This window comes from Pecten maximus, chromosome 19, assembly GCF_902652985.1.
Source record: "Pecten maximus chromosome 19, xPecMax1.1, whole genome shotgun sequence".
NCBI classification, from domain to species: domain Eukaryota; kingdom Metazoa; phylum Mollusca; class Bivalvia; order Pectinida; family Pectinidae; genus Pecten; species Pecten maximus.
In genome coordinates, this window is record NC_047033.1 from 27,541,935 (window position 1) to 27,567,607 (window position 25,673).

The 25,673-nt window shown below is 38.4% G+C and overlaps 1 protein-coding gene across 1 annotated transcript in view; it reads right to left on the bottom strand.

Moving 5' to 3' along the window:
* Window positions 1-25,673, bottom strand: part of LOC117317340 (low-density lipoprotein receptor-related protein 2-like) — a 132,073-nt gene that overhangs the window by 99,103 nt on the left and 7,297 nt on the right. The window contains 1 exon segment of the mRNA XM_033872140.1: window positions 1,636-1,752. Coding sequence (XP_033728031.1) covers window positions 1,636-1,752 — 117 coding nt within the window.

Here is a 25,673-nt window from a genome sequence, read left to right on the forward strand (position 1 = left end):
ATATATAAGGGTCAAAGAAGTAATATGAACAGTATAATCCAGATAACACTGGATCCTCACGTAAATGTATGGAGGATACGAATTACTTGTAATGATTATATGGGGCAAAGAAGTAATTCAAACAGTGTAAACAATAAGGCTTGTTAAATTTTCGAGGCAATCCGCCCCTTTATCAAAACATATATAGATATCGTCTACAGCAAATTATTTCCTTTAAATAGTCCCGACAAATTCACAAGTTCTACTGTTGATGTATTTTTTGGCATAGCCGTGTAATATTCTTTTGGCCCCGGATATGACGCGACAGGAGGCGTTACTGGTCAAGATGAAGTATGTGATTGGTCAATGTAGAGGTCAATGCAAAATGCACATATGCAGTTAAAAAACAAAAACAAAGTTAAGATTGAATGCAGCTAAATAAGTGGATGTATCTTTTCAAATGACACATTAATAAAATTATATTCCTGATTCAAATGAAGTCTTATTATCACCAAAAATGATTCAAACTGATATAATTTTGTTATTCGTGCTGAAACACATTAGTTCGTTAATCTATTTCACCAGCAGTGTTACATTATAACCACTAGCATTAAAACTATGCCGTTTATTATTTTTAAAGATTAACTACATATATGCATATTAAAAACATGTACAGAGGATCAGAAGAGTTATCGTGACTACATGCAGGTGTAACCTGTCTGCTGTGAAACTGAACCAGATTTAGATAAGATGCATGGAGGTACAAATATAGAATGATTTCAATGTGTGTGGGACATTTGTCCAAGCTGATGACATAGAGCAAAAGGATTAAATACTCTACACACATCTGTACTTGTCTGTTCTTGACACCTTAACCAACACAGCGTTAACATTTGATTGTTTAAGTCCTCTGTGGAGAAGACTCCATGTTATGATATATTTTGTGTAGGAGTGTACAAGTACATTATACCTTGTAGTGAATTAAAATTCAGTCTCAAATGCTGGTAAAAATTGGACCATGGCCAGTTTGTTTTAGATGATCTAATGTATATATAACAATAAAATGCATATATATTGTCTATATTCAGGGCTTTTTGGGGCTGTTAATAGGTCCAATTCCCAATTGAAATTACATGTATTTCATATTTAAGCCAAATTTCCAAAATTTGCAGTTTACTCAGGAAAAAATCTTTCCAAATTCATCTTTTGTTTTCCCTAAATGAGACACAAAGATACCTTCCCAAACCAGTGTGAAAAAGCCCTGAAATTTACCATAGCACAATTTTAACTACAAAAGGATACAGATGAAAAAAGACAACAATAACAACAAAAGAAAAGATGAAATGAAACAAAGATACAGTAACAGCTTGTACGTATATGATGACCTTGACCTACTTACAGGTCTGTACTACAAATTTATGATGACTTGACCTACTTACTACAAATTTATGATGGCTTGACCTACTTACTACAAATTCATGTTGGCCTTGCATGAACTTATAGTGTCATTAATGACAAATCAATGTTAGCGTTGATATTAAAGATATAAAACTTCAAGGCCTTTGCCTACTTTATGATAACCTCATGCAAGCTTCATTTTACAAATATGGAATTTAAAAATGTCCTACTTTATGATGACCTTTAACCTTTACTTACTACAGTTGACAAACTCATCAGAGTTGTCGCCACAGTCATTGTTATGGTCACATGTCCAGGAATTTGGAATACAGCGACAGTTGGCACATTGGAACTCTTCACATGGTAACTCACATGCTGTAACCATAGAAACAAGTATAAATTATATACATGTGCTGTAACCATAGAAACAAGTATAAATGAAATACATGTACTGTAACCATAGAAACAAGTACAAATGAAATACATGTGCTGTAACCATAGAAACAAGTACAAATGAAATACATGTGCTGTAACCATAGAAACAAGTACAAATGAAATACATGTGCTGTAACCATAGAAACAAGTATAAATGAAATACATGTGCTGTAACCATAGAAACAATTGCAAGTATAAATGAAATACATGTGCTGTAACCATAGAAACAAGTACAAATGAAATGCATGTGCTGTAACCATAGAAACAAGTACAAATGAAATACATGTGCTGTAACCATAGAAACAAGTATAAATGAAATACATGTGCTGTAACCATAGAAACAATTGCAAGTATAAATGAAATACATGTGCTGTAACCATAGAAACAAGTACAAATGAAATACATGTGCTGTAACCATAGAAACAAGTACAATGAAATACATGTGCTGTAACCATAGAAACAAGTACAAATGAAGAAATACATGTACTGTAACCACAGAAACAAGTATAAATGTGTAACTCACATGCCATAACCATGGAAACTGTCAGGTATATATAAATGTAATTCAATTCAACCTATGTATACGCGTAACCATAGAAATAATTCAGTATAATAAATTCATCTAATTTACATGCTGATAGTTTAACTTATAATTTATCACATAAGGTCTGAACTAAGGGTCCAAAATGGGGAGTAACGTCAGAGACATATATACAGAGATTGGCAGCTCTCTATTTGCCCTTGTGTTTACATAGTGGCCCCTGACCTTCCCACAATCCTTTGCGGTCACTCGGTTCAGTCTTCACTAGACGCCATATTGGAGAAAACTTGAAAACCAGACACATAATTATCGATAATTTCTATTTGAAATCATCACCAAGATCCAATTATGTGCTTTAATTTTATTAATATCAAAGTGCAGAAGTGTCATCAATATGAAATATATCACAATTTGCTGTCCAAGTGTTTGTATTTTGAGTATGAAAGTCAAGCACAACGCAGGAAAGATCGGCGGCAATCTCCAATTTTCGAAAAGTCCCTGTGGGGTTTTCGAGAATACGGATAAATGACAACAATGTGCAGGATAATCAAGACCACATTCCATAATTATTTTTTAAGTATGATAGTTTTTGGTTAATGTGGTAACTTTTGTAGTGGCCTAGATAAAACAATGTGCTTTTTGTGTGCGTTTAAAATTGACGATGTTTTGGTCGGACGTAATGGCTGCTTAATTACAAAACTTGGACATGTCGAAAAGGACCCAATGGATTTTAGAAAATACGGATAAATGGCAACAATGTGCATGATCAATAAGACTATATCTCATAAGTATATATGTCTCTGGTAACGTTAACCCTTAAATAAGAAACATGAACATAAATGATAGAGTAATCGTTAAAATAACTGTAAGTTTAAACAGCGACATCTTATTATATGTCCCTGGTTTAAACAGCTGCTATTTTGATGATTTTGTTACTAGGTATTATATATCATACCTTTTGATATATTACAATATTTCAATTTCTACTCAAGTTGGACTCCATGAAACTACCAAACTTAATCTGTTTCATTTGCTCATGAATTTGACCAGATTAACATTGATCAGTGCGTATGAATACCTAGACAAAATCCATCCGCGAAATGATTTCACTTTTTCTACATGGTTGTTATAAACATGGAATAATTATTAAAATTATCAAATTTATAATGTATTCTTGTATTTTATAAAAGACCAGATATGCTAAATACTTCTATTTTGACAGAATAATGCTTTTTTAATCCTAAAATGGCGGACTATTTAACTCAACCGACTAGACATGCACAATCCGGAACTCCTCGGACTTTTCCGCATTTGGACTTGCACAAGCTTTGAGACATTAATGTCTAGCGACTTTTTTATTCGAAAAAAACAAACAAATGAAATATAAGGATTGAATCTTGATTTGGTTGATTTCATGGGGTCATGAATTGAGTTGTTCTTGAGACAAATTCAACATGAACTGCCTCGCAGTTCATTAAATTTGTCTCAAGAGCAACTCAATTCATGACCCCATGAAATCGACCAAATCAAGATTCAATCCTTAAATATTTCAATTTCTACTCAAGTTGGACTCCATGAAACTACCAAACTTAATCTGTTTCATTTGCTCATGAATTTGACCAGATTAACACTGATCAGTGCGTATGAATACATGGTTAAAATCCTTCCGCGGAACGATTTCACTTTTTCTACATTGTTGTTATAAACATGGATTAATTATTAAAATTATCAAATTTATAATGTATTCTTGTATTTCATGAAAGACCAGATATGCTAGATACTTCTATTTTGACAAAATAATGCTGTTTTTAATCCTAAAATTGCGGACTATTTAATTTACTCGACCGACTAGACATGCACAATCCGGAACTCCTCGGGCTTTTCCGCATTTGGACTTGCACAAGCTTTGAGACATTAATATTTAGACCGCCTTTTCTATTCAAAAAAAAAAACAATTGAAATATAAGGATTGAATCTTGATTTGGTCGATTTCATGGGGTCATGAATTGAGTTGCTCTTGAGACAAATTCAACATGAACTGCTTCGCAGTTCATTAAATTTGTCTCAAGAGCAACTCAATTCATGACCCCATGAAATCAACCAAATCAAGATTCAATCCTTAATTAAAATCCTTATTTTGTTCACGTCAAGATGAAATATAAAGTAACTGCTGTATGTCCAACACAAGAAGACCTTACAGTGTGCAGTTGCAGAATATCTAAACAACTTGCACATCCTAACATTTTCTTGTCTTAATGGGTGGGTTAGGGTGGTTTTGTGAGTGTTTTGGGTGTATTGTAGGATATTTTGCGGTTTCAATCATTCTGGCGCCAAATTCAACTTTTGGGAGAATACTTTTTTTCTGCTCAAAATAGGTTCAAGAGGCCTGGATCAAGAAAAGAAAAAGAAAATAAGTGTTTTTGATTTAAACCAATTGTGAAACAGTTAAAAGTAGATACATCTGTACCTTTCGTATGTGCCTGTGCTTCAGTAAATCAGAGACTATCAGAGATATAATTACACGACCAATAATTATAAGCATTCAATACAGATAAGCTAAAAAAAATCAACAGCTGTCTACTGAATTCGTAGAAATGTACCTAATGTCGCTTTAAGCTATGTTCGACTTCCCTCCTTAGCCATTTGATTAGTTTTTCCCCTTACCTTTCCGATTCTTTTATAATGTTCGAATTCCCGCCTTTACATAGTCTCGCATTCCCCAGACTCTCGTCCTCGCTCGAGACTGCTTCAAACGAGATCGCATATAATTACCCTTTACATTTTCTGATTCTGTTATTTCACTTCGGCAGAGACACATCTCTGACTTCGGAGTGTCTGGTCGTCGAGATGTTTGCTGAATGAACTCTTTTATTTGAGGTGATATTATAACTGTATCGAATCGTTACAAAAAGTGCACAAAATCAGAGACCTATATACTATATAGGTCTCTGACAAAATCATCACGGCTTATCATTCCGGCGGAAATACCTTAATATCAGTTGGAGAATTGATACATTGTACTACAAAATAAATGAAATACATCCAAATTGCCTACTGTTATTTACTGTAGTAATAAAATTCTTTAATGCGCTTTTTGATGTGATATTTTATCAGTTTGTTTGACCGTGATAATATAGTGTACATTTTTTATATTCATGAGAAAAAAATGTTTAAATGAAAAGAATAATAAAAAATAAAAATATAAAAAATAATAATAGATAAAATAATAAAAACAAAATAATGAAATAATAGAAAAAAAACATAAATGATGAAAACAGAATAATAATAAAAAAAAAAGAGCTAAAATTATAAAATAAAAATTAAATTTGATAATTCGCACTTTCTTATGTCCATTTTCTTTCTTTATATAATTTTCGTGCATTTCATCAACACGATTTTCTGTCACTTCTTAAAAACGCGAAAGATTTATTCGTGAATTTGAAGAGAAATCAGACTGAGCCCGTTCTAGATTACGTGTTGTTAGAAGTCCTAATGGTCTACCTAAATCGTCCATCATACTTCGTCTGATCACACCTGTCATAAGTAAGGACAGGTGTGACACAAATGAGACAGGTACTGATGAGGAGGAATTGACTGTGTAGTCATTCTGAATATCGTCCCGTCTCCAAATAGGCCCCGGTATCATCAACTTTCCTAAGAAAATCCTAACCTTAACTTTTTCCATCATTTCGACTGTGGGACACGTGTAGGTCAAATCTATCATGTTAGATTGAGAATGAACAGTAGTTCACTAAATGATCATTTATTCAAAAGAAACTTAATTCCCTCACCTCTGTGAACCTGTGGTCTGATTTTGGATTTTCTCATTTTCTCATAACATGTAATAATTTTTCCTATCTACGACATAAGTATACTGTAAGTTTAAATTTATTACTGTCTGGAGATGCGTCTCTCTCCATCGACGATAGCACGAAGATATCCCTTGCTGTGCAAAATTTCCTCGTAAAATCAAACAGATTTCCCATGCTAAAGTAGCCTATGTAATATTTTGTACGTCAGGTCTATTATTTTAGATTAACACCTCATTAAATATATATCAAAGCAGCAAATCCCACTTCACGCCTTTTCTCCCTTTTTATTGACTACAAATGTTTAATTATTTGATCAAATTCCAACTGATGTTTTCACATTGGACTCTATTGTCATTATGATACGATGTCGTGTTTTATCATGTCTATGCTGTTATGTAACGTCAGCCTCATATATATGTATATAGGTGTCAGATTTATATAAGCGTCTTGACACTTGTTTCTGATCTTTTTGTATCATGCATATGTTATACAAAATAAATGTACATATTGTTTAATGGAAATTGACAAATAAAACACAGTTTAAACTATTTTTTTCCATAGGCATTAAAGGGGCAATTTCTTGGTTAAGGAACTTCCCTCGAATTTTGAAATGCTTTCCTATGACAAAATTTTAATAGTGTGAAATTGGCTCAAGGTGTGTATTGCAATCCGTCCATATCTAATCGCAATACTTCGGGAAAATTTCCGTCAATCTTCGGAGTTGATTTCCGAAAATTGCTGGAAATTTTCCGAAATGTATCCCTCAATCGTAAGGAGAAAACGAAGGAAGGTTATTATTTATAGGATAATTACACAATAATCTGTGTCATATGTACTAACATCTAGTGGAACTTGGACAGACATTCCCGTTGTTTTAATCGTGACGTCATTGCTTCGTAGCATAAAATGCATTATGGGATACTATCACATTTTAAAATTTCATATTGCTGTTTTCATGAAGACTTGCTAAAACATCTTAGTTATGTAATAAAAAGAATATTACATTCGTTGGGAACTCATACAATATCGTTTGTCCATTCGTCCATTAAACGTTCCAACTGAAAGTCAAGTTCATACATAATCATATACACGTATGTCCAAGGTTAAGGTCACAACTACAGAATGTTTCTATAATGGCGAGAAAATATATGTGTAACCATTTCCAACCCGACCTTCAATCCCTAACGATCCCTAGCGGAGGCAGTGATTTAAATTTAATTAATCATGCGCTCTGTTACATAAGGATATTTGACATCTCTCGTTAGAGTTCAAGGTCATAAACTACCCTTGTATCCTAGGACTACAATCCTTTTTTACCATGACGGAGAGCTAGAACATGGCGTACAATGACGTTCATTTAATTTTTTGTTTGTTTATTTTCAAGGTTTATCGTCCCGTGAACAGTGTCATTTTGACGCGGAGTGTTCTTGTAGTAGTTGGTGGCTACCATATTGAACAGCATACGAGAAGCCTGCCACATACCATCAAAGAAATAAAAATCGACACGGGTAAGAAATGTCGAACTACAACTGGGATCTTTACCTGATGCCGACCGGCGCTCTAACGACTGAGCTACCTCGAACCATACAATGCGATTGTTATTTAATCGAGAAATAAGTTTTGAGAACAAGAGACTGTACACTGAGTGAGATCCAGTGTTTAGGACGTAAATGTGACAGTGGATTGTCCATACCTGTACTATACCTGTCAGATGATGATGTGAATAAATTAATTACCAGGTATGACGCGTGGCGGGAAAATCTGCTTTGTTGCCACGAGGGAAAGTATTGTTAGGTTGACATGGAAATTCTCTGACCAAAAAACCCCGTACCTTCTCCTGAAGATCTGGATTTTTCTGTACATGATAATACGTTTTAAATACTAAACCACCAAAAGATGCAAACATTTCTAAATAATTGAGTTGTTGATACAATATAGGTAAAATATTGGTAGATTGTTTTTTTTAATAAAAAGCTGACGTGTTAGTTCAAGAGTTATCGTGATAAATAACCAGATATGAGTTACGGCCTCATTAAAAAGTCGCGATTTTAACCACATAATTACATGTACATAATTCATTAAAACAATAAAACCTCTATGAGGCGGATGAAGATTTGTCGAATTATTTGACATAGCATGAGAGTTGTTTTTGTTTTCAGGGATATTTTTGTACTCTTGTGTTACTGGAGAAAGACAATTAGGTTAAGGATATATGCTACATTTATCCGTTGCTCGTTACACGGAACCAAGAAATATACTCCAACGAATCATCGCCTGACCCCGCTCAACCGGATTGGCGGAATCTACTGACGTTTCCTGCTAGCGACTGATTCCAATCCTGTAGTGTCTTAACGTATGATAATTTCAGCATTAGCCACATAAATGTATAAAGCCCATTATTTACGATAAGTTTTTGTTTTCAATAAATATTTTACGCTTCAGGGATAACGGCAGAGCGATGATATTAAGACACAAATTACCTTAATTGGAAGTTACACGAAGTGCAAATTCAAATTAGTTTATAACCCCCGTACCATAGATTTAACTTGTCCCTGTGTTGTCTCCACATACCCTAGATTTAACTTGTCCCTGTGTTGTCTCCCCTTAACCTAGATTTAACACGTCCCTGTGTTGTCTCCCCATACCATAGATTTAACTTGTCCCTGTGTTGTCTCCCCGTACCATAGATTTAACATATCGCGCATGTCTCTGTGTTGTCTCCCCTTACCCTAGATTTAACTTGACCCAGTGTTGTCTCCCCTTACCATAGATTTAACTTGACCCAGTGTTGTCTCCCCTTACCCTAGATTTAACATGCCCCTGTGTTGTCTCCCCTTACCCTAGATTTAACATGCCCCTGTGTTGTCTCCCCATACCCTAGATTTAACATGTGCCTGTGTTGTCTCCCCTTACCATAGATTAAACATGTCTCTGTGTTGTAGGGTATGGGGTTGACGATATAAGTTTATTGCATGTAGTGTTATTGCTAGGTAGAATTTAGTTCATCTGTGTTTTTATTTCATAAAGTTTTACAACAACCAAAATAACCAAACAGTGTTTAATATGCGGTAGGGGGGGGGGGGGGGGGGGGGGGGGTTATAATTTGCACTTCGTGTAACTTCCAATTAAGGTAATTTTGTGTCTTAATATCATCGCTCTGTCGTTATCCTAGATCTCCTAGATTTAACATGTCCCTGTGTTGTCTCCCCTTACCCTAGATTTAACATGTCCCTGTGTTGTCTCCCCATACCCTAGATTTAACTTGTCCCTGTGTTGTCTCCCCATACCATAGATTTAACTTGTCCCTGTGTTGTCTCCCCGTACCATTGATTTAACTTGTCCCTGTGTTGTCTCCCCATACCCTAGATTTAACTTGTCCCTGTGTTGTCTCCCCTTACCCTAGATTTAACTTGTCCCTGTGTTGTCTCCCCTTACCCTAGGTTTAACTTGTCCCTGTGTTGTCTCCCCAAACCCTAGATTTAACATGCCCCTGTGTTGTCTCCCCATACCCTAGGTTTAACTTGTCCCTGTGTTGTCTCCCCAAACCCTAGATTTAACATGCCCCTGTGTTGTCTCCCCATACCATATATTTAACATGTCCCTGTGTTGTCTCTCCATACCCTAGATTTAACTTGTCCCTGTGTTGTCTCCCCATACCATATATTTAACATGTCCCTGTGTTGTCTCCCCATACCATATATTTAACTTGTCCCTGTGTTGTCTCCCCTTACCATAGATTTAACTTGTCCCTGTGTTGTCTCCCCATACCCTAGATTTAACCTGCCCCTGTATTGTCTCCCCTTACCCAACATTTAACTTGTCCCTGTGTTGTCTCCCCTTACCATAGATTTAACTTGTCCCTGTGTTGTCTCCCCTTACCATAGATTTAACTTGTCACTGTGTTGTCTCCCCGTACCCTAGATTTAACTTGTCCCTGTGTTGTCTCCCCTTACTCATATTTAACATGTCCCTGTGTTGTCTCCCCTTACCCTAGATTTAACATGTTGTCTCCCCTTACCCTAGATTTAACTTGTCCCTGTGTTTCAAAGGTCAACATACATTTAGGGACATTTAATCAACGTCAAACTAGATGTGAGTTTCAGAACAACAAGTCATCCTTCACAGCTTGTTGGTGACCGTCCGTGTTGTCTGTGTGGTTGTGTAATTAATTCTACCACTCCGTCCCATGCAACCAGTGTCAACTACTGATGGTGTTAATGAGTTCATAAATTCAGCGTACAACTCCGTTATCCAATCTGGTCATAATCAACCATCCATGACTGGTAAGCTTAAAAAAATGACTCATTGACTAAAATTATTTATTCTAATGCGATATTAGATTTATTCATCTATCTATATTATCCATTTATATTTTTCAAAGAATATTATTTTCAACATATTCGAATGACAAAACGGGAATGAAAACACAATATGCTACGTGTAAAAATTGCCTTTGTGATAGAGTTATCTCCCCCTAAAAGTTTTAGCTTTGCGCCAAAGCATGGTTTAGAATCGAAATGGAGATTTTTCACAGATCTCTGCTTATAAGACCCTCTTTGAAGAGAATAAAAAACAAAGGGATTTGGCACGAAGATCGAAAAGCAGCCAATGATTCATGTTAAAGAGAAATTCCTCTTTAGTTAAGAAACCATAAGTAAGTATGTTTACCTCAATTGTAATTAATTTTGATATTTTGTTTAAAATTGAATATAAAAGTGGGCTTTGAAATAAATTAATTCTTACTTATTTCCTTATTGTAACTAATGACATCTGTACGTTTCCGTATGTGTACTAACCCCGTGATCAAAGCAACATCAAATACGGAAAACTGGTTCCGCCCGGGAACCGTTACAACCGACCATCGCTATTTCCCAGCATCCCGAAATGTGTGTACACACGACACGCGGTAATAACTGCTCTGATTTACTGGCACGTGACCTCATGCGACCTTCATACACGACCTTGCCGTCTGACTTCCTCGTTGTGATATATAAGAACCCCGGGGGCGTGATTCTGTTTCATTTGTCATCGGAACAGGCGGAACGACCGCCCATACTAATGGTAGGCAGGCCAAACTGTAAATCAGCGACGAGGACGACAAGAGAGGAGGCCCTGATCATTGATAATAGCAAGATTCTAACAAGATCTAGTCATCCACCCCCTAAATTATTTTCATTTGAACATTATACAGATATATCTACAGGGTCAAAATCACACATGGACGACTGGTTAGGGCCACAGGGGTTTGAATTGTTCTTATGACACACATACCTATCCCCAAGGTCCAACCCCAGAGATTATTTAATGAAATATTCAACTCCAAGTTCTGACCTCCAGATCACTTGATGAAATATTCAAACCAAGTTCTGTCCTCCATATCACTTGATGAAATATTCAACTCCAAGTTCTGTCCTCCAGATCACTTGATGAAATATTCAACTCCAAGTTCTGACCTCCATATCACTTGATGAAATATTCAACTCCAAGTTCTGACCTCAAGATCACTTGATGAAATATTCAACTCCAAGTTCTGTCCTCCATATCACTTGATGAAATATTCAACTCCAAGTTCTGATCTACAGATCACTTAATGAAATATTCAACTCCAAGTTCTGACCTCCATATCACTTGATGAAATATTCAACTCCAAGTTCTGACCTCCATATCACTTGATGAAATATTCAACTCCAAGTTCTGACCTCCAGATCACTAATCAATAAAATAATTGATCTGAGACTCGTAGCCTTGGGTCGAATACTCCGTCCTGTGATAATATGTACAAGTCTAGCCCCTGTGATTAGGGCCAAATATTGCTATTCTCGCGCTCTCCTCCTAAGGTTGACAACGTGTGCCACGAACCCGTCTGGGTTACAAAAACTATGCTTTCCCATTTCAGTTTAGATGTACGTAATTTTAAACAGACACAGTCAGCTATATTGCAAGGCCAAGCGTTAAGAACGATCACTATCTAGGTATTTTAGTCAGTTAACTGGTAAAGGTTAAAGCTAAACACGAAATGAAAAAAAGTTAGCTGAAGTGTTTTATACATGTGCATTGCCAATGTGTGTACTGTAACCGCATGAATTTTGGCGAGCTCAAAGTTTAGCGTATTATTGATTTTACACAGATTAGCGTGACTATTATAATTGGCGCATACACACGTGACGATGAATTGGCGCATATACACGTGACGATGAATTGGCGCATACACACGTGACGATGAATTGGCGCATGCGCACGTGGTGATGAATTGGCGCATATCCATATACTAGAATTAGCGCTATCATGCTTTAACTGAGCAGCGCTATAATATGGTAAGATTTTCATTTAAATATAATGCTATGCGCAATTTTAATTCACTGAGAAGGATATACCAACAGAAAAAGCCGAATCCAACATATCCAGATAACTGCATAATTTTTTCAGATGTGACTGATAAATTTATGTAATTATGTTGATTTCCATCATTAGCGTCGTAGAACGTGAGAAAACCGCCATAATTCGGGAATTCATTAAACAAAAAGTGGTGTAAACATCCTAATGATAATGCAAGAGGCCCAGAGGGCCAGTATCATTCACCTGGATATTTCAGCGATTAAATCTATATAACATATACTTCTCCTAGCTTGGGATATCCCGTAGTATCATATATTGCGGCCAACATTTGCCTTTAAGTAACATTTAGCTTTCCGGGTCCAAAGACGACTAAAAACAAATTAAATTGAAAAGCACCACGCATTATAACCAATTATTATTTATTTTGCCCTGTGCCATGCTACGCGACATAGCGACATAACAATTCTGTCGCCCTGTCGCATCGATGGGGTACCTTTGTCGCATGGCTCATTGTCGCTCTTAGTACTGTCGTATTGCCGCTATTTGCTTGTCGGGGGCGCCAACATGACAATGCGACAAAGCCGAAATCAATAAACAAATAAACCCTTTCGTTGAATTTGCTATCTTCCACTATTGGGTACCGCCCTATGGAACCCTGGGGCCAGACACACATTTGTACAATTTTGAATCCCTACCATCTACGAATCGAGTCTAAGGGCGATATCCAGTGCAACGATCTAGAGGAGAAGTCGTTTATGAAATGAAACTATATATAGCCAAATTTGCCCCCCCCCCCCCCCCCCTACATTCTTGAATCCCCACCACCCAAATTGTGTGGGATGTTTCCAGTCAAATTGACAAATGTAGTTAAAATAGTCGTTTTAAGAAATCGTCCGTCACGCCCGGACGACGCACTGAAGACGGACGGTCGTCGACGGACGGACACCACAATATGACATAAACTCACACTAGTTCTTAAGACCAGGTGAGCTAAAATGTCGTCATTTAACAGAAAATATGCCAATCAGAGTGTATTCGAACTTTTTCTGATTATGTAAAATTGTAGATTAGGCACCAACGATAGCAAGATTGTAGAATTTAATAGTTTGGTTCATCAAGTACACTTTATATGATACCTAAGAGTATATATATTGCTAAATTAGAATAAATTGATGTAGTTGTGAAGTTTTTATGTCACGGGATCCTGACTTTCCTGCATTAGAGAGTGTCGCGCGCTATCTGTTTCAGCCTCGGTCTGAGTGACAATGTTTTATGTTATGGAAGCATGGTTTTCCTGACAAGACTGTGGACAATTTGAAGTCATTTATCACACAAAACCTGAAACAAAGGCCCAGAAACAACAGTTAGTTGTGTAGTGTTATCACTTATGCTCGCGGCAAAATGTCAAACAATTCACGCTCTCTGTAAACAAACACATACATTACTGCATAAAGATTTCTTCACATGTAAACTTCCATCTACAGCTATGTACCTCATCCGAAAAAATGAGCGGTGTCTGAAATATGTCTTGTAGAAGCGAATATTTGAAGAGCTGAATATTTTGTAACTTTTAATAAAATTTCTATTTATTTTAAAGAGTTGAATTAATTATATTTTATTTTTTGTTAGAGTTGACTGTTTTGTGGGGTGAATATTTTGCAGAGAGAATATTCTGTAGAGTTGAATGTTTTGTAGGATGAATATTTTGTAAGGTGAATATTTTGCAGAGCTGAATGTTTTGAATATATTGTAAGAGTTGAATGTTTTGTAGAGTAGAGTATTTTGCAGGGTGAATATTTTGTAGAGTTGAATGTTTTGTAGGATGAATATTTTGTAAGGTAAATATTTTGTAGTGGATATTTTGTAAGGTGAATATTTTGTAAGGTGCATGAATATTTTGTAGGATGAATATTTTGTAGTGGATATTTTGTAACAGTTGAATGTTTTGTAGAGTTGAATATTTTGTAGAGTTGAATATTTTGTAAGAGTTGAATGTTTTGTAGAGTTGAATATTTTGCAGGGTGAATATTTTGTAGAGCTGAATGTTTTGAATATTTGAATAATTGGTAAAGTAATTGCTATGACGTTGAATAGGGTTAAATGTATTGAAGTAAATTAACATTTCACAGAGGTAAATAATTTTTATTACAGACAAAAATATTAATTCTCGGAATGTCAAGATTACTACAGTTCGATATCGTGTGATCTCGTTAGGCCATCATTTACACGAGACGCAGAGAATATTATAATGCGTTGTGTCGGGGAAATTACCAGGATTTCTTGATATTTTGTGACATTTGTAACAGTATTATTGTTATTGTATGCAGTGTAATCTAGGGACGAATTTTAACTTAATATTACTTGTTCTTTAGCGCAATTCGATGTAAACCTTATTTGAGGACAATTACGAAACAAGTTATACCGAAATTGTATATGGAACACATGCACGTTATACGAACTTATATCAACAACACTTGCTGGCCCGGATGTAAAAGCGTAAGGGTCCTTAATATCGTAGGAAAGCGGTGTTTCCGTTTAAAACCCAAGTGGTCGGACAGGTGACACCCCCATACTTTTTCACGTCCGATCGAGGAACCGAACCCTGACCCCTTTGGCGAAAGGCAAGTGTGTTAACACACTGGATACGTCGCAATGCACAACAGATAATACACATCAATACTCTATGGAAGCAACAAAAAGGTCCCTATCCCTACCCAATCCCCAACCCTACTTTCTACCTCTGCAACTACCCAACTCCCGACCCCTAACCCTACCCCTACCCTCTGCTCCCATCCCTACCCAACCTCCAACCCTACCCTTTACTCCCTACCCAGCCCCTAACCCAACCCTTTTATCCCTACCCAATCCCCAACCCTAGCCTCTACTCCCTACCCAACCCATAACCCAACCCATTTATCCCCATCCAAACCATACCCCTACACTCTGCCCCTATCCCTACCCAATCCCCAACCCTACCCTCTACCTTCACCCAATCCCCAACCCTACCCTCTACCTCCTACCCGACCCCAACCCTACCCTCTACCCCTCACCCAATCCCCAACCCTACCCTCTATCCCCACCCAACCCCAAACCCTACCCTCTATCCCCACCCAACCCCAAACCCTACCTCTACCCAACCCCCAACCCTAACCCCAACCCCATTCCCACCCCTACCCAACCCCCAACCCTAACACCAACCCCATTCCTACCCCTACCCGACCCCAAACCCTACCCTCTACCCCTGCCCCTACCCAGCCCGGACCCAAACCCTACCCTCTACCCCCTACCCAATCCCCAACCCTACCCTCTACCCCTACACAACCTCCAACCCTTCCCTATACCCCCTACTTAATCCCCAACCCTACCCTCTACCCCCTACACAACCTCCAACCCTTCCCTCTACCCCCTACTTAATCCCCAACCCTACCCTCTAACCCCTACACAATCTCCAACCCTACCCTCTACCCCCTACACAACCTCCAACCCTACCTTCTACCCCCTACACAACCTCCAACCCTACCCTCTACCCCTAAACAACCTCTAAACCTACCCTCTACCCCTACACAACCTCCACAATCCACCCAACCCCCCTACCCCTCAAACCCCCCTACCCCACAACACCTCCAACCCTACCTCTCCCCTACAACCAACCCCCTCTACCCACACACCTCCAACCCTACCCTCTAACCCCCACCTACACTACCTCCAACCCTACCCCTACCCTCCAACCTACCCTACCCCTACAACCTCCAACCCTACCCTCTACCCTACCACCTCCACCCTACCCTACACCCTACACAACCCTACACCCCTACCCTACACAACCTCACCTACCCTACCCCCAACACTCCAACCCTACCCTCTAACCCCCTACAACAACCCACCTCTCACCACCCTACCCTCTACACCCTACCCTCCCCCTCCACACAACCTCCAACCTACTCACCCCTAACCCACCTACTCTACTCCCTACCCCCTACCCACCCAACCCTCCCAACCTCTACCCCTACACCCTCACTCCTCTCTAACCCCCCTACCCACACCACTCCCAACCCTACCCTCTACCCTACACCCACCCTACCCACAACCTCCAACACCTCACCTCTACCTCACCCCCTACACCACCACCCCCCAACCCTACCCTCTACCCCCTACACAACCTCCAACCCTACCCTCTACCTACCCCTACATCTACCCCTACACAACCTCCAACCCTACCCTCTACCCCCTACACAACCTCCAACCCTACCCTCTACCCCTACACAACCTCCAACCCTACCCTCTACCCTACAACCAACTCCACACCTACTACCCTCACCCTACCCTCTACCCCCTACACAACCTCCAACCCTACCCTCTACCCCCCACCTACCTTCTACCCCTACACAACCTCCAACCCTACCCTCTACCCCCTACACAACCTCCAACCCTACCCTCTACCCTACACAACCTCCAACCCTACCTTCTACCCCCCTATACAACCTCCAACCCTACCCTCTACCCCCTCACACCTCCAAACCCTACCCTCTACCCACCCTACAACAATCTCCAACTCTAAACCCTCTCCCCCTACACAACCTCCAACCCTACCCTCTCCCCCCTACACAACCTCCAACCCTACCCTCTACCCCTACACAACCTCCAACCCTACCCTCTACCCCCTACACAACCTCCAACCCTACCCTCTACCCCATACACAACCTCCAACCCTACCCTCTACCCCCCCTACACAACCTCCAACCCTACCTTCTACCCCCTACACAACCTCCAAACCTACCCTCTACCCCTACACAACCTCCAACCCTACCTTCTACCCCCTACACAACCTCCAACCCTACCCTCTACCCCTATACAACCTCCAACCCTACCTTCTACCCCCTACACAACCTCCAACCCTACCCTCTACCCCCTACACAACCTCCAACCCTACCCTCTACCCCTATACAACCTCCAACCCTACCTTCTACCCCCTACACAACCTCCAACCCTACCCTCTACCCCTACACAACCTCCAAACCTATTCCACTCTACCAACGAATATAAAAATCCCACTCCAGTATCTTGTATTGGCAAATAATAGACTTGACAACAGTTTGACCATTCATGACCATCTATTAGCAGCATAATTCCTCTACCACATTGAACTTATATTAAACGTACCATCTTAATCAATGGCGAATTCAATATGTCTGACTGGAAAGTTAATGAGCTCTGTCGGCAGTTCAGGGTAGGTTGTCGCGAACAGAGATCACCCATGCCGTATTACCTGACCAAACTGTTTCAGGTTTACATCACAGGCCAAGGCGTTCCGTAGTGGGATATGTGTCGAGTATACATCTTCACTATTAATACAGACTGTGTGTACCACACAATCATATTGTATCATGCATCAAATATTTCAATCTTAAGGGTATATGCTACCTTACATAATACAGTAACAACGAATTTTGTTATCTCCCTTAAAATGCATCTAACGGCACAAATCAATAGATGAATAAAGACATTGTATGAAAATATAGAGGAAGAACAGAATACAAAAAAAACCCCGAACATTTGGTTTAAGTTCTCTTAAAGTATGACGATATTACGACTTTTATAATTAGATTATGACGCTTTTTTACGACGTTAAGTAGTAAATTACGACGACATTACGACTTTTAGAAATAAATTTTGACGATATAACGACTTTTAAAAGTAAATTGTGACGATATTACGATTTTAGAAGTAAATTTTGACGATATAACGACTTTTAAAAGTAAATTGTGACGATATTACGACTTTTAGAAGTAAATTACGACGACATTACGACTTTTAAAAGTAAATTTTGACGATATAACGACTTTTAGAAGTAAATTATGACGAAATTGCGACTTTTAAAAGTAGATTGTGACGATATTACGACTTTGAGAAGTAAAATAAGACATACATTTTACAGGTGTAAACAAACAGGTATTTTTTTTTTTTTATAAAATGTTGTTTCCTGTAACTGACAGTTACAATACTCCATTAGAGACTGTCTGTGATCAGTGGACCACGTGACAGCTAACATAGTCACATCGAAACATCACACGCACTTAACACTGATTAACGACAGCTTCCAATACACATCATAAACAATTATCTGGAAACAAGGCATTGACAGCTTTCATTGTACTTCTATGTCTTTTCCTAATTAATTGAAATGTCGCATTAATAATTGAAAATTGAGACGAGATTTCGGTCCGAAAAAAATCCTATGATTTTCATCAAGTTACATCCACGAAAAGAGTAATTCTGATCAGTTAAAAACAAGAATACGATGTTGTTTTTGTTTAAACGTTATCGTCACCCTTCAAATGTTTGAGCTTTATTTTATCTTTTAAATATGAATTGAATCAATTATTAATTGCATCGCTAAAGTATGGAAGCTTTTATATTGGTCACCAGTTGTCAAGTTAGTAACTAGAAGTAGTAGTGTTCACAAAGCTACTTTTAGAATTTGTTCTTACCATGAGAACTTCATGCGTCTTGTTGAGTACAATGTAACCAAAGAAATAATTTGGACGACTTAATTGTTTTCATCTTTCAAAGTTTAACTAGATATACCGAGTTTAAGTTACGCAGTTAGTTCAGTCGAGCGTATCAACATATCGACAACATATAATTAGTGTTATTGATTGTAACAACAAGTTATCTTTTATCGACATGTAATACTGATAAACTATAACTCGCTATTTCTAGTTAAATTACTACTGTACATATGTAGATATGGATGGACTGAGCATTTTTCGTTGTCACATCCGTATTGCTCGTCTTGAGGAAGTTACGTCAACGGATATGGCATAGGTTTGTATGGTTAATGACGTCATTGATGCAGAAGACGCTTCCGCTTCCGAAAAACCCGATTTATTTTTTGATTTATTTATTGGTTTTCTTGTTGGGGTTTGTTTTTTTGGGGGGGGGGGGGGGGGGTGAGTCCGATGCTCTGGGTGAATTTTATTTTGCCTGCGTGTTATCAATTTTGAGTTCGAATTACAATTTTTTTTACATGAAATATCATTAATGAATTATATTCTCTTGACACGGTTTTTGGTGTTGCTTTTTGTTGTAGGTTACACGGGATAATAGGTACTAGAAAAGACATGGTTTAAAGGCTTTTAGTCTGATTAAACAGAGTAATTTATCTTGTATAAACAGTAACACAACCACACACTCCATTCATCAGAGAGAAACACTCGCACTTAACGTGTTGTATTTGATGTAATACACAAATAAAAAATAAAGAAATCCGAATTCTTTGAACTTTTGACAACCGGATTGAACGACAAGTGACTATCACTGAAATCGTCCATAAAAACAGAAACACGAAATATTGTAATCGTTACAAGAAAATGTCTTTGTTCGTACTCGTAGCTTACGACAGGCGATATTAATCATGCTCGACTAGTTTGGCCTGTGACGTCAGAGATACGAGGACAGGCGGAGCTCCAGTCCGATGGCTGTGACTACATCATTAATTAACGATGTGGTTGTTTTTATTGTGTAGAGCCATTTCAGCCCGAATATAAGCAAACAGGGAATTCTGTTTTAAAATAACGTATTTATCAACCTTGGATTTAAATAAGACGGGAAAATATTTTTAATTTAACGAGGTGACACAGGTACCGTCGTTATTTATTTTCATATGTATCAGAGTTCGCTGCTTTTACATACAGTAGTCAACGCACGAGAAGAGGAATTCTGATCGGTCCCTGTGCGAGGTAATGATTAGGCCCCGTTTCATCAACGTTCCCTACTCGAAGAAATTCTTTGATTTTAAAATTCTCCAAAGGAAAGCATTTTATAAGATTTCTAGGATCTTGAGTAGGCGGTAAAAAAGGGGATGCTAGTAATGCTATCGTTTTACGAGATGATGTTTCGCGTGGAAACAATGAAAGAAGCCATTCTAAGAAAACGTACCCTCAGTACTCGACGTCAACAAAAAGGGGAAAAATAAGTAATAACAGCAAAAATCTGGAATAATTTATCAGTAGAAATCAGATCTACGTTAACCGTAAATGCATTAAAAATACTTCAGAGAGACACCGGGAGAACCAAGAACTCTGTTAGATTACAGAGACGTAATCAAATCATAAATCTTTAAAATACGTAGACAATAACATCTTTACATGTATTATTGTAATTTTATATGTTTAGAGACTGGTCGAGAGAATCATAAAATCTTGCAACAGAAATAACCATCTTACCTTATTACAGAACTAAGGGGAGGGGTCCTTAAGTCTACTTAAGGAACCGTCCTTAAATTCTGTAATGCTTCAAATTTCTATGAATCTTTGCCCCCCCCCCCCCCCCCCCCCCACTCCTCCTCCCCCCCACCAACACCAGGTTGTAACTATGAACATTCCTTTTCTTTAATTAATTAAATACAGACATGCCGTTATTCTCACTGCATTAACTTTTTGATATGCGACTGTGAAACTGTTAAACTTATCGTTGACGTAACCCTCAGACAGACGCAAAAAAAAAATGTATCCATACGGAAAATATTACACAGACGACATAGTTACAGCTACCATCGTAAACAACTGACAGTGATATGTAACTACCATTGTTCACTACTGAAAATGATAGAATGTTTTAAAATATTATTTTCACCTTTCTGTATCTACACCGAAATGTCATAATCAGCACACTGCGCATGCGTCCTGACGTCAGGCACGTAGTACCCATTCGGATCACCTCGCTATACCTATTTTGAAAAAAACGAGGAGTTCCGGATGGCGTAGTACCATGACGCCCGACGGTGAAATGATTGCCGTTTCGACTCATAGTGCTATATCGCCTCATGCCTCACGACTCAAAAGCAATCGATTGGGGGAAATCCAGGAGAGATATCTCCTGGAAAATCTATCCAAGTTTTTCTATGGAAAAGCTGTAATTTCTGTCGTGTTATGGAAGTGAACGCGATGCATTCTGGGAGATATTGCGCAATAGACGTTCTAGTACCACGACAAGATGTCATGGTCGCAAATGGCCACAGTACCTATACACAGTAGTATTAAAGCAGTATGTGTATATATATAATTAAGAGATTTATGTGTACGTACTTGTCTCGTTTATATTGTAATTAGGAATGACAAATATGTTATTCAACTCACCAAAATTTACTGAAATCTTAATTCAGCACGCAGCGACTTAGCACGAACTACATTCCATACATATGTATAATTTGTATCATACTCATACACGTAAACTGACTTGGTACAAAGGTGATTCAGCAGGTCTCTAATAAGGCACTTTTACAATACCTGCATTGTGACCTACAGGTAATTCTTAACCAGGGCGTATGGTCACAACGTGACGTCATGCTAGGTTTATCACGTAACTGTTTTAGATAAAAATCAATTAAAGTAATATTTGAAATGCAAAGACTATAAAGTTGCATATTAAAATATTATAACGATCGACCTAAGGGTCCAGACTAACAAGGTTCTACTTTACACACAAACCAAAATGTCCAGACTAACAAGGTTCTACTGAACACACAAACCAAAATGTCCAGACTAACAAGGTTCTACTGTACACACAAACCAAAATGTCTAGACTAACAAGGTTCTACTGTACACACAAACCAAAATGTCCAGACTAACAAGGTTCTACTGTACACACAAACCAAAATGTCCAGACTAACAAGGTTCTATTGTACACACAAACCAAAATGTCCAGACTAACAAGGTTCTACTGTACACAAACCAAAATGTCCAGACTAACAAGGTTCTACTGAACACACAAACCAAAATGTCCAGACTAATAAGGTTCTACTGTAAACACAAACCAAAATGTCCAGACTAACAAGGTTCTACTGAACACACAGACCAAAGTGTCCAGACTAATAAGGTTCTACTGTACACACAAACCAAAGTGTCCAGACTAACAAGGTTCTACTGTACACACAAACCAAAATGTCCAGACTAACAAGGTTCTACTGAACACACAAATAAACAAGAGGCCCATGGGCCTTAACGGTCACCTGATTTTTGAAATATTTCAGTAAATTTGAATGAAAGAATGAATTTCAAAACAAATAAAACAAATGATAGTCAAAAATGTGATTTCCCTATAACTATAGTAAAGTTTATCCCCTCCCATGGGGCAAACGCGAGACCCCAGGGCTAGGAAATTCACAATTATGGTAAAGCACCTTAGGATCCTTCGATCTGTGAAGAGTATTTAATTCTACCTTATTTGGGCTGTAAGAAGAAGATTTTTAAAATTTCTGTTAATTTGACCCTTTTTGGCCCCGCCCATCAGCCCCTGGGGGTCAGTCAGGGCCAACATGTACATACCATCAAACTGTCATCCCAAGCTGATAATGTTAACGAAGTTAGAATGAATTCCAATAAAAATCCAACAAATAATAGTCAAAAATGTGATTTCCCTATATAAACTATAGTAAAGTTTACCCCCTCCCCAGGAGCAAACGTGAGACCCCAGGGTCATGAAATTCACAATTTTGGTAAAGCACCTTAAGATCCTTCCATCTATGAAGAGTATTTGATTCTACCATATCTAAGAGTAGAGAAGAAGATTTTTGAAATTTTTGTAAATTTTACCCTTTTTGGCCCCGCCCACCAGCCCCTGGGGGTCAACTAGGGCCAACATGTACATACCATCAAAGTGTCATCCCATGCTGATAATTTGGTACAAGTTAGAATGAATTCCAATACAAATCCAACAAATAATAGTCAAAAATGTGATTTCCCTATATAAACTATAGTAAAGTTTACTCCCTCCCCAGGGGCAAACATGAGACCCTAGGGTCATGAAATTCCCAATTTTGGTAAAGGACCTTAAGATCCTTCCATCTATGTAGAGTATTTGATTTTTGTCAATTTGACCCTTTTTGGCCCCGCCCCTCAGCCCCTGGGGGTCAACTAGGGCCAACATGTACATACCATCAAAGTGTCATCCCATGCTGATAATTTGATACAAGTTAGAATGAATTCCAATACAAATCCAACAAATAATAGTCAAAAATGTGATTTCCCTATATAAACTATAGTAAAGTTTACTCCCTCCCCAGGGGCAAACGTGAGACCCCAGGGTCATGAAATTCACAATTTTGGTAAAGCACCTTAAAATCCTTCCATCTATGAAGAGTATTTGATTCTACCATATCTGAGAGTAGAGAAGAAGATTTTTGAAATTTTAGTCAATTTGACCCTTTTTGGCCCCGCCCACCAGCCCCTGGGGGTCAACTAGGGCCAACATGTACATACCATCAAAGTGTCATCCCATGCTGATAATTTGATACAAGTTAGAATGAATTCCAATACAAATCCAACAAATAATAGTCAAAAATGTGATTTCCCTATATAAACTATAATAAAGTTTACCCCCTCCCCAGGGGCAAACATGAGACCCCAGGGTCATGAAATTCACAATTTTGGTAAAGGACCTTAAGACCCTTTCATCTATGAAGAGTGTTTGATTCCACCTTATCTGAGAGTAGAGAAGAAGATTTTTGAAATTTTAGTCAATTTGACCCTTTTTGGCCCCGCCCCTCAGGCCCCTGGGGGATGGGGACCATATAATTCACAATTTTGGTTCACCCTCAGCCATGGAAGCTTCCTGTAAAATTTCATTGAATTTAGTTCAGCAGTTTTTAAGAAGAAGTTGAAAATGTAAATTGTTTACGACGCACGACGGACGACGCACGACACACGACGCACGACGCACGACGCCGGACAAAAGGCGATTGCAATAGGTCAACTGAGACTTCGTCTCAGGTGACCTAAAAAATCCAGACTAACAAGGTTCTACTGTACACACAAACCAAAGTGTCCAGACTAACAAGGTTCTACTGAACACACAAATCAAAAAGTCCAGACTAACAAGGCTATAATGTACAAACAAACCAAAGTGTCCAGACTAACAAGGTTCTACTGTACACACAAAATAAAGTGTCTAGACCAACAAGGTTCTACTCTTCACACAAACCAAAGTGTCCAGACTAACAAGGTTCTAATGTACACACAAACCAAAGTGTCCAGACTAACAAGGTTTTACTGTACGCACAAACCAAAGTTTCCAAACTTACGAGGTTCTACTGTACACACAAACCATGGTGTCCAGACTAACAAGGTTCTACTGTACGCACAAACCATGGTGTCCAGACTAACAAGGTTCTACTGTACGCACAAACCAAAATGTTCAGACTTACAAGATTCTACTGTACACACAAACCATGGTGTCCAGACTAACAAGGGTCTACTGTACACACAAACCAAAATGTTCAGACTAACAAGGTTCTACTGTACACACAAACCAAAATGTTCAGACTAACAAGGTTCTACTGTACACACACACACAAACCAAAGTGTCCAGACTAACACGGTTCTACTGTACACACACACACACACACACAAACCAAAGTGTCCAGACTAACAAGGTTCTACTGTACACACAAACTAAAGTGTCCAGACTGACAAGGTTCTACTGTACACACAAACCAAAGTGTCCAGACTAACAAGGTTCTAATGTACGCACAAAACAAAATGTTCAGACTAACAAGGTTCTACTGTACACACAAAACAAAGTGTCCAGACTAACAAGGTTCTACTTTACACACAAGCCAAAGTGTCCAGACTAACAAGGTTCTACTGTAAACACAAACCAAAGAGTCCAGACTAACAAGATGTCCAGACTAACAAGATTCTAATGTACACACAAACCAAAGTGTCCAGATTAACAAGGTTCTACTGTACACACAAACCAAAATGACCAGACCAACAAGGTTATACTGTACAAACAAACCAAAGTGTCCAGATTAACAAGGTTCTACTGTACACACAAACCAAAATGACCAGACCAACAAGGTTCTACTATACACACAAACCAAAGTGTCCAGACTAACAAGGCTCTACTATACACACAAATCAAAGTATCCAGACTAACAAGGTTCTACTGTACACACAAATCAAAGTGTCCAGACTAACAAGGTTGTACTGTACACACAAACCAATGACTGTGTTCAGACTAACAAGGTTCTACTGTACACACAAACCAAAGTATCCAGACTAACAAGGTTCTACTGTACACACAAACCAAAGTGTCCAGACTAACAAGGTTCTACTTTACGCACAAACCAAAGTGACCAGGTTAACAAGGTTTTACTGTACACACAAATCAAA